Source organism: Sander lucioperca, chromosome 10, assembly GCF_008315115.2.
Source record: "Sander lucioperca isolate FBNREF2018 chromosome 10, SLUC_FBN_1.2, whole genome shotgun sequence".
Classification (NCBI taxonomy): Eukaryota; Metazoa; Chordata; class Actinopteri; order Perciformes; family Percidae; genus Sander; species Sander lucioperca.
Window position 1 is genome coordinate 14,733,512 of NC_050182.1, and position 10,670 is coordinate 14,744,181.

General features: G+C 38.3%; 1 protein-coding gene across 1 annotated transcript; it reads left to right on the forward strand.

The window, feature by feature from the left end:
* Positions 1–915: 915 nt before the first annotated feature.
* LOC116060026 (lysosomal thioesterase PPT2-A-like) lies at positions 916–7,675 on the forward strand. Its single transcript, XM_031313375.2, has 8 exons — positions 916–1,289; positions 2,301–2,454; positions 5,202–5,297; positions 5,455–5,562; positions 5,684–5,767; positions 5,874–5,958; positions 7,203–7,257; positions 7,396–7,675. The coding sequence occupies exons 1-8, from the start codon at positions 1,122–1,124 to the stop codon at positions 7,537–7,539; spliced, it is 894 nt and encodes a 297-aa protein (XP_031169235.1). The 5' UTR covers positions 916–1,121; the 3' UTR covers positions 7,540–7,675.
* Positions 7,676–10,670: the final 2,995 nt, after the last annotated feature.

Here is a 10,670-nt window from a genome sequence, read left to right on the forward strand (position 1 = left end):
TAACGTAAGAAAGCTTTTTTGCACACCTCTTTTGTCGGGCAGGTGCGTAGGATATGATCAAAAGTAGCAGATCAAAGCTTAGAGAAGAGTCCCGCACACTGACCATTACGCAAGCAATAATTTATTTAGAAAAATACAACGTTTCGGTCTCAGACCTTCATCAGGTAAATTCACATTCACCTCAATTACCTGATGAAGGTCTGAGACCGAAACGTTGTATTTTTCTAAATAAATTATTGCTTGCGTAATGGTCAGTGTGCGGGACTCTTCTCTAAACTTAGTTAAAAGTAGAAATAGGCTACCTACCACAGTACAGAAATACTCTGTAATAGGCGAAAATACAAAAGTATTAGCATAAAAATATAGACTACTTAAAGTACCAAAAGTAAAACTAGCATAGGCTACTTATTCCGCAAAATGGATCATTTCAGAATAATATCGGCCTATATTACATTAGTTATTGACGCATTAATGTGTGCATCACTTTAATATTGTAGCTGATAAAAGTGGAGCTAATTTTAAGCTTGTCAATTTCCTCCCAGGGATCAATAAACTCTGATCTTATCTATAATAATACATCATCATCTGTTTGTTGATTAGGCTATTTTGTATTCATAATATGAATCTGAAAATTAGTAACTAAAGTAATCAAGTAGGCTAAATGTTATTGAGTAAAAAGTACAATATTTGCCTCTGACATGCAGTGGAGTAAAATTAAGTAAACTTTTGTTTTTGCTAAGTAAAGTAGCAAACACAAAAATAAGTAGGCTACCTCAAAATTGTACAATATTTGAGTAAATGTACATAGTTACCTCCCACCACTGTAAACAACTAAATACATTGAGAAGCTGTGAGTCATGCAGCCCTATACGTAGTCTAACTGAACATCGAAAACGGATGTGATCTCAAATACAATGAAAAACACACGCTATTACAGGAGTGATGAGGAAGGAAGCGCGCACATGCCTTCCAAGTCTTCAAACTAAAGTTAAAAGAGATAGATAATTACTCATCAGCTCTTTTAAGATCCAATCACCCCGGGGCAAAAGTCTCTCCGGGGTCCGTTCTCTCGATCCTCCAGTCTGCTCGGCCAGAGAGTTGACCTGTGACCGGGTGGAGAGATGAAGACTCCGCAGATCATCCGAGAATCACCGGTACTCCTTCTGCAGCTGCAGCTGCTGCTGCTTCTGACAGGGGTTTGCATTGACGGGTACAAGCCTGTCATCATCGTGCATGGCATTTTGGATGGACCAAAACAGTTCAGCACGTTGGCTTTTCACATAAACAAGGTAGCACATCTCAAAAGCGAACATGTGCAAATAAGTAAAATGTTGTTGTTGTTTTTTTTACGAGAGACTATTGAGAAGTTATTTTTTGTAGAAAAAAAAGTGGTGGAAAAAGCTCAGATATTTTATTTCAGTGAAAGTAATACTCTGTTACAAGTAAAAGTCCTGCATTCAAAATGTTATTTATCGAAAGTAAAAGTAATCATTATGCAGAATGGCTCATTTCAGAATAGCCTAACCTGCTTGTGCATGTGTAAATATCACTTTAATGTTGCAGCTGGTAAAGGTGGGGCTGACTTCCACTGGTTATTTGGTATCTTACAGTAATTTATAATAATGCATCATCATATATTAGTTGATTATATTGTGTATTAACAACCTGAATCTGCAAAGTAACTAGTGACTAAAGTTCAAATACATTGTAATTGTAAAATAATGTAATTGAGTGTAAAAATATAAAGTAGTGTAAACTGAAGCAAAGTACGTAAATGCTGTACTTGTACTTGAGTAAATGTACTTCTTTACACCACTGAATACAATATAATTTGGCAAAGAACAATGTAAGTTTGGGTCCACCTGTTTATGCATTTTGTTAAAAGAAACTCTTTATAAACCTGCTTTTCCATATTATATTCCTCTCATTTACTCACAAGTGAAACTTGATGATGATGATTTCAACTGTGTGAGCGGTCAAACCTCCCACTTATATCCTAGGCATTAATTAAACTAATTTTGGACTTTATATCTACAGTAGGTACATTACAGATTATTTTAAAAGGCAGTCAGATTTCAAGTGAAGTGAAAATCACTGAGCGCTTTCAAGGTCATGATTTCTGTTCCCCTGTCGTTTTTCTATTCCTCAAGATCAGTTTTGTTTTAGAAGAACATTTTTTTTGTATGAGCCCACATCTGACTGAGTTGGCTGATAACATTAACCGTAATCCGGCTGATAGTTGATTTAATCAGCGATTACTGTGTGTCTGTTACTCTGTTCCTTTTTTCTTTTATTCACAGGTGCATCCAGGCACCGAGGTGACAGTGATTGACTTGTATGATAGCTGGGCCAGTCTGGAGCCAATGTGGAAGCAGGTCCAAGGCTTCAAGAAAGCCTTCGACTCCATTGTGCAAAAAGCTCCTGATGGCGTTCATCTTGTGTGCTTCTCACAAGGTCCACTCACACACTCACCACACTGTATGCACACACCACTGCCATTCTTTAGCCATGCAACAAAAACTGTGAGCATTTATCTAGGGCCAATTTGGGATGCAGCAGCAGTGTGAACCCATTCTTACAAATTAAAAGTAAACACTAATGATGGGTGTAAGCATCCGAGTTAAAATGTCCTGCCAGTAAAAGACAGAAAACCTTGGAAGAGAAAAATGGGCTCATAAGGACTAAGATAAAATGAAATGAAAGTTGTATAAAGCTTTTAGTAACTACAGAGGGAGCTGTGCCAAGTCTGATCTATTGCCTTAAGTGACGTCATTTGAGTCAGCAGTGGTTGGGTCTGAAGACTACAAGTTTGAAATCCCTAAAAAAAAAAAATGGAATGTGAGTGTGGCATGCATTTCTATTTTCACTCCAAATAGATTATGTTTAAAACCTGTTTAATTTATTGTTAAGTAAAAATACATCAAACAAATGTAAATCTGCGGCTGTCGCTCAGCAGGTAGAGCGGATCGTCCACTGATTGCAGAGTTGGTGGTCCGTTCTAAGATGTCCTTGAGCATGATACTGACCCCCGATTGCTTTCGATGGATTAGCCTACGCTCATTATGAGGTAGACAAAATAATGTAAACACCTCTTTGTATAATGCAATACAGTTCAACAGCATCACAAACATCTTCCAAAATGACGTTGAATTATACCGTCTCTCTAATAGAGTTTAAACAAAAACTGATCATTATAACCTTCATGAAGGGAGAAGTTACTGCAGCACTGTTGAATTTGATTGCATTAGACTAAGCTTGGTGTACCTAATAAACTGACAACTGAGTGAACAGTCAATTCATACATAAAAAGCAAAGATGAGAGTGAATGAGAAGAGAAGCGTTGTTCAGTCTGTCAGAGACTAAGAGAAATTTGCTTTGTGAGATAATGTTAGACAAACGGGCATGTTATTTAATCTTTACAAGTTAAGTTACTCGACTACAAGGACAGCAGAAAATTACACAGAGCGAAAGGGAGGAGGGTATCTTTTTCCTGAAGGTCAGTTTAATGAAATAACCACATGAATATATGTAGGAATAAGCAGTATACAGTGTAGTGAAAAGTCTCTTGTTTGCATGACCTGGATGATCTTATTTTCCCTTCACAAGTTCTCTCCTGCTCACTATATATACACACACACACACACACACACACACACACACACACACACACACACACACACACACACACACACACACACACAAACACACAGCAGTACAGTAGATACAAATGCTTTACACATACATTAAAGTTGACGAACAGTATTTATTTTCGCAGGTATTCATCTTTCACTTCCATATTTCAAGTAAAATGAGAGAAGTACCATTTTGTACCCAAGTGGTTCACAGTTCCTGCATTTGTGCAGTTTATGTACTCAAAAGTTTAGAGGCAGAAAACATTTAACTTTTATCCTCCAGTTGGACATGCAGCTATGTACTAATTTTCACTTTTCACATTTTCATCCGCTAAAATGCATCTAAATGTCATTCAAATACATCTCCTTTTCATAGCAGATTCATATTAAACCTAAAACAAATATATGTTGTCAAGAAAAACACTGCTTTTGTCAACTTTTAACAAACATTAGATTGTCATTACTGTAAATTGTGTGGACATTCATAGTTCTCAGAGGATGTAGCTGACTGCGCCACCAGCTGGTCAAAGTTTTCACTTATTCTGTGAAATAGCCTATCTCAACATGTTTTAGTTATATTGGCACAAAAGGTGTTAAAGGCATGTATCTCAGGTAATGACTCTGGTGATCCACTGACTTTTCTTCTGATGCCTGTGTAGCTTACCTCTCAGGATGAATTGTAATCACTTTGTTCATCCCTTAGTCTCGCATTGCCTGACCTTCTGGTTAGTCCACATAGCATTCCGGGATGGGAGAAGAACCTGCTCTGATTTATTGGCATTTGTTTAAACCAATCGCAATCATCTTGGGCTCGCCGGACAGAGCAACGGCGCCTCTGCAAAAAAGCCTCGGGAAGGAACTTGTTTTGGTGGAACATGTGTACGTTCAAAAGTTGTTTTAGTCGTGCAACAGGAACTCCAATTGGACATATAGTCTAGCTAGCTGTCTGGATTTACCCTGCAGAGATCTGAGGAGCAGTTACCATAGACCTCATAAATCCACCAGAGTTTAGAATACAGGTGACGGACATCGGGACGAAAATTAGAGACATCCAGTGGAATATCCGGCGGCAGCTGAACAATCCCGGAAATGAAATGTCGTCGATATAGACTAGTCATCCTTAATACATCCATGCTAGTCATCCCTTAACTTTTCATCTAACCAACATCAGGCCAAAAAGTCTGTCAGTTTATCCAATTATCTAAGACCAAAAATACCTGCAAAACTAATGACAAATGATAAACATTATACCCATTAAACATGTTAGCATTTTCATTATGAGAATGCTAGCATCTGTTAGCATTCGGCTGAAAGCCACGCTGTTCCTAAGTACAGCCTCACAGCCGCTAAGGAAAAAAAGGAAAACAATACACAGTTTTCCTATAACCTGTTTAATTTGGTGTATGCATTTGCAGGCACCCACTTGTCATATTTTATCCACTCTTAACATATAAGATGCATCTCTCCAGAGGGATTAAACACTTAAGGATCCCTGCACCAGATCTCATGTAGCCTATGTTGGTTTGTCAGAACGCTCTTGATATTGTGTCTTCTCCTATTCTTTCTAAGGTGGTCTAATTTGTCGAGCACTTCTCTCCATGGCTCCAGACCACAACGTGCACACCTTTGTTTCGCTGTCATCACCACTGGCCGGGCAGTATGGAGGTCAAGGAGCTTCATTTCATGTTTTAAGCATGTCTGTACAGTATAACCCTTGTCCTCCAGCGAATCATGACATTAAAGGACTCCCAGTTAATTTACCAGAACTTCAGACAGTATTTGTAATAGATCCTAAATTTCACAATACTGTATTTCTCCACAGACACAGAATACCTGAGGAAGGTATTTCCTGACTGCACAAAAAAGTTAGTGTTTCATTTTTGTTACAACAGAGTGGGACAGAAAGTGTCTATCTGCAACTACTGGAATGGTGAGAAATATGATTTGAAAATCAGAAAATATTTACCTTTACTTGCATGTGGTAGCCTATTACATCACTTCTTGAAAAGATACTAGGGTACAACCGATATTTATTTCTCTTTTCTCCACAGACCCTCACCATCGGCCCCGCTACCTGCAGGGCAACAGCTTTCTGGCTATGCTTAATGGTGACAGACCTCACAACGACATGAAAGGTAGTGGAATGCATTACTGTCATTATGTGCTGTATGTGTGTGGGCGTGCAGTAGAAATATGCATTGTAGAAAGGAAGTCATGCATTTCCCCGTTTCACCTCCTCAGCATGGAGAGAAAACTTCCTGCGTATCAAGAAGCTTGTGCTGATTGGAGGACCAGATGATGGCGTCATCACACCGTGGCAGTCCAGGTTTCATCAAAGTTTTATACTTTCTTAATTTGTCACATACTCAAAGTACAATGTAGTAAGATTGAATTACTGCATGTTAGCCCATTTTAAGTAGTAGAAACAGTGGACAGCTATGCATACAGCATCCGGGGAGCAACTTAGGGTTCAGTGTCTTCATCAGGGACACTTTGACATGTGGCCGGAGGAGCCTGGGATTGAACCGCAAACCTTGTGGTTGAGTGGCGACCAATTAGTGTGTCTGTGATAAATATGCCTAATTAATTAGTGGTGGATATATAACAGCCTTCTTTCTCTTACAGTGACAACAATAATATACTTGTGCTCCTAACAGAAGAATTAATTAGCCCTATTATATAACCCCTTTTTAACCAACTTCTTTCTAGGTATATTATTTGTTCTGAATGGACTTCTTTTATTAATAAACAGCCAAACAGAATGAATATGACAACCTGAGCATTTCTAAAGTCATCAAAATAATTGCTATTACATTAATTGATCATGAGAAAAGTTCACATTAAGAACAACTTGATTTAAAAAAAGGGCTTTTGAATAATCCAAACACATGCACAATCTACATGAAGTCAGAGGTCCTTTAAACATTTGAATGATTTTACATATTATAATGGTATAGATATGGGGCCTTCAAATTAATAGTAGCCTAATAAAAAAGAACAAATTCAGTATACTAATGCCACTTAAAGGTTTTTGTTAATAGAGACCTAAAACTTATATTATAGGTAAATATTTATTTGCTTCTGTCCTTTACGACCTAATATTTGATTGATGGTCAATAGCTTTTTTTTTAGGAGAACACTGACTGACTGACTGAGTATTTTTACAACAAAGTCTGCCTGCAGGTCTACCTCTCAGTCTGCAGGTACAACTTTTATTAATCAGAGGACAGATTGTAAAAGCCTACAGTAAAAAAACGTAGATGAACACGTTCTTACCAATATCTCCATTCTGGATTTTGGCAGCTTGACAGTCTGAAGGTACTTTTTAGAGAAATCTTAATGATTACATCAGACAGAAACCTTAAAAGTGAGCAGGACAGAAATAGGATTTTTGAAAAGTCATTCCCAGTGGAAATGACACCGTTGGCTTAGATAGATACTAAGGTTCCAGACAATTAAGTAGTTAGTCTTCAAAATGTGTGTTGGGTGAACTGTTTCTGGTCAAAACTGCAGCAGAGGTTTCAAGACCTCTTTACCTGAACTGACTGTTTCCTCTTTTTTAACTAACAGCCACTTTGGATTCTATGACAGCGACGAAAACATTGTAGAAATGAGAAACCAGGAGGTAAGTTGCAAAACTAATATACAGTACATACACACCATTGTATCTGGAAAGTTACCCTTATTCATATTTACTTTAGGCTCTCTGTAAAATGGTAGACATTTTGTAATAACCTGTCCTCTTCTTCTCTCCCTTTGAAAGACTTACAAGAACGATACGTTTGGGCTGAAGATGCTGGACACTCGAGGCGACATGTCAGTGTGCGTTCACTCTGGAGTGAAGCACATTCAATGGCACTCCAACTACACAGTGTTCAGCACCTGCATAGAGAAGTGGCTCACATGAATATATATATATACAGTATATATACAAATATAATTCACAAATGCTTGCACTTGCTTCTCTTCTGAACAAAAAAAAAGGCTTCCATAGACAACCAAAAAATATGGTCTTAATATACAGTCTATGGTCACTCCCGATCATAACATGCTAGACTATAATAACTTTCACCACTGCTCATTTTATAAAGGCCGCCACAAGAAAACATATCTTTGTTTACATTGTATAATGTGCTGTTGGATTGCTTTTTATTTTGCAATTCTATCTGCCATCGAACATGATTGCAGCGCGCTAGCTAGCAGAGCTAACGTTAGTGCGCTAACGCTGCTAGCTAACATCGGCAGTCAAACAAACATCAATGAGCCAATGTCTTTTTGATAATCTACACGTTTTTCTTGCGGTAGCCTTTCTACAATAAACCGTGCTAAAAGTTACTATAGGCCCCATTCTGTTCTCTTTATATATGCTGCCTTTAGGGGCTATTATAGGAAAGCATAAACTGTCATTTCATTGTTACGCAGATGATTTGCAAATCTATTTGCCTATTAAAGCAAATGACAGTGTCGCACTAAACTCCCTGCTTAGTTGCATCACTGATATTAAGCTGTGGCTTTCAGAAAACTTTCTTAATTTGAATGAAGATAAAACGGAGTGTATTATTTTCAGTACTTCAGGCACGCAAAATGGTCCAGCTTTGAGTTTGGGAGCTCTAGCATCCTACACTAGGTCAGCTGTCAAAAATTTGGGGGTTACTTTTGATTGCAGCATGAAATTTGACAAGCAGATCAGTGATGTTGTTAGAATGAGCTTTTTCCAGCTTCGTCTCCTGGCTAAAATTAAGCCTTTCCTCAACAAGCACGATCTAGAAAAGGCAATTCATGCCTTTATTAGTTCTAGGTTGGATTATTGTAATGCTCTTTACGTTGGTCTGAATCAGACCTCCATCGCACGTCTTCAACTTGTGCAAAATGCAGCTGCTCGCTTTTTAACAAACACATCTAGATGTGCACATATCACTCCTGTTCTCTACACCCTTCATTGGCTCCCTGTGCGTTTTAGAATCGATTTTAAGATTTCATTGTTTGCTTTCAAGGCCTTAAATGGTCTGGCCCCGGAGTATTTGTCCGAAATTTTAACTTTGCGGGAGCACAACCGGTCATTGCGGTCTTCAAACCAGCGACTTTTAGAAGTGCCAAGGTCTAGATATAAACGGTGGGGTGACCAGGCTTTTGCAGTTGCTGCTCCGAGACTCTGGAACAAGTTACCCCCTGATATCCGCACTATTACAGATGTAGCTCTTTTTAGGTCCAAACTTAAAACGCATGTGTTTAGTCAGGCTTTTAATATGTAGCAGTGGTGTGACGATTTCATTCTTCTGTTTCTCTGTAACTATTTCTGATTTTACATGTTCTTTCTTTATATTGTATGAAATGTGTTTTTATTCTTGGTTTCGATGTTCGAGCATCAGTTACTTTAGCGATGTTTAACGTTAGCTACATAACGTTAGAGGTCGAGGGGTGTGGCGATGACATCATCAATACACAGTATGCGGCTTCGCCGTCCAAACAAAGCCAAAAGGGAGCCATTTTCGAATTTTTTTCACCCTGGGACCAGGTTTAAAAAAAGTGCGTTTTCAGGCAGTGTGTTTACAGAATTTGTTTGGACGATCGGCCCAAACGATGCAAAACGTGCGTTTGCATCAAAAAGTGTCACGTGTGGATGGCCCCTCAGATGGGCCAATCTAGAATCTTCCCCTATATGTCGTCATAAGGGGAAAGGTTACCTCCCCTTTCTCTGCTTTGCCCATGGCAAGCTGGTCAAGGCCACACCCCCACTCTCCACCTCGCCCCCCCCCCTCTCCTCCTCAATAGCATTTAAAGCTACAGACACAGAAATGGCACATACTAAGGAAAGCTCATTGTGGGACTGGCTCTAGTGGCTGTAACTCTGCACCAAGACTGAATTTCTGGAAAGAGACTTCAGATACAGTATTAGGGGACCACTAAGGCCTTTATAAAAGCATCTAAAAAGCAGCATGTCATATAGGACCTTTAAGGATTCTGCTTCTTCATTTAAGTACAATAACACAAAAAAGAAGCACATTTAAATATAAATACAACAGTTCCACAAAGTACGGCCTCACAATTAAGTCAACACAGAGACAAATATAAGTAGCCTACTCAATAAAAACTGAACAAATTTAAATGATATAAAGTAAGTCATTTTTAGTGATTGTTTTAGATATCTTTGAGCACTTTCATTTAATAATTACCCTGTTTCATTGTTGAGAGATTATGCAGCTTGTCCTCTTTAGGCTCTGACTGATAGATAGATGATAGATGTTGACTCTTTCGCCCTTTACACATGATTGGATAAAAGCAGCATGTCGGGGCTGTGATCAATCAATTAAACCAATTGATTTTTCCTTAATGAACTGATTAATAGGGGTTGAGTTATGGATTGTGACCTGATAGAACAAAAGGGAATTCATCTAAATCAGAAATTCTATTTTAATAGAACATAGCCTATTTTATGGTTTTACAAAGGAGACATTTAAGGAAATATGTTTATTGCAAATAAGAACATGCAAGAAACAATTTTCAGCAGATTTAGTCTATAACTGTAATACGTCACCAAGTGTTTATAAAAGTATAATGAAGTCTTTATATAATTATGAGATAGCAAGTCATAAATAACAAATAGCCTACTTGTTAAATTCAATGTCAAAATGGCAAACTCAACACAGCTGAGCTGATAAAGAAAATAAAGAAAAAGTAGAAGAGCAAGAATCTCTTCACCTGAAAAAAATAATACAAAAGGGTATTGTAAGAATAATATATTGTGTAAAAGTATAATGTCCTGTAGCCTGCTGGCCTCGCTCTCTCCTCTTGTCTGGCACGTGATGACGTGTTCAGATTTACTGGAGCAAAAGTGCTCGTGATAAACATTTGATAAACATTTGGAATAGAATGCACCTAATGAAATATCTAAAGTAACAGGTTAATCTTTGAGTCAGGAAAGGGGAGAGCAATTCCAGGGCTAGCGCGCATTTCGCTATCTTCTCGGGAGACAGAACGTCCGAGCTATGTCCAACTGATGAGCGCCGACAGTAGCCTAACTATGACGGAATGATGAAC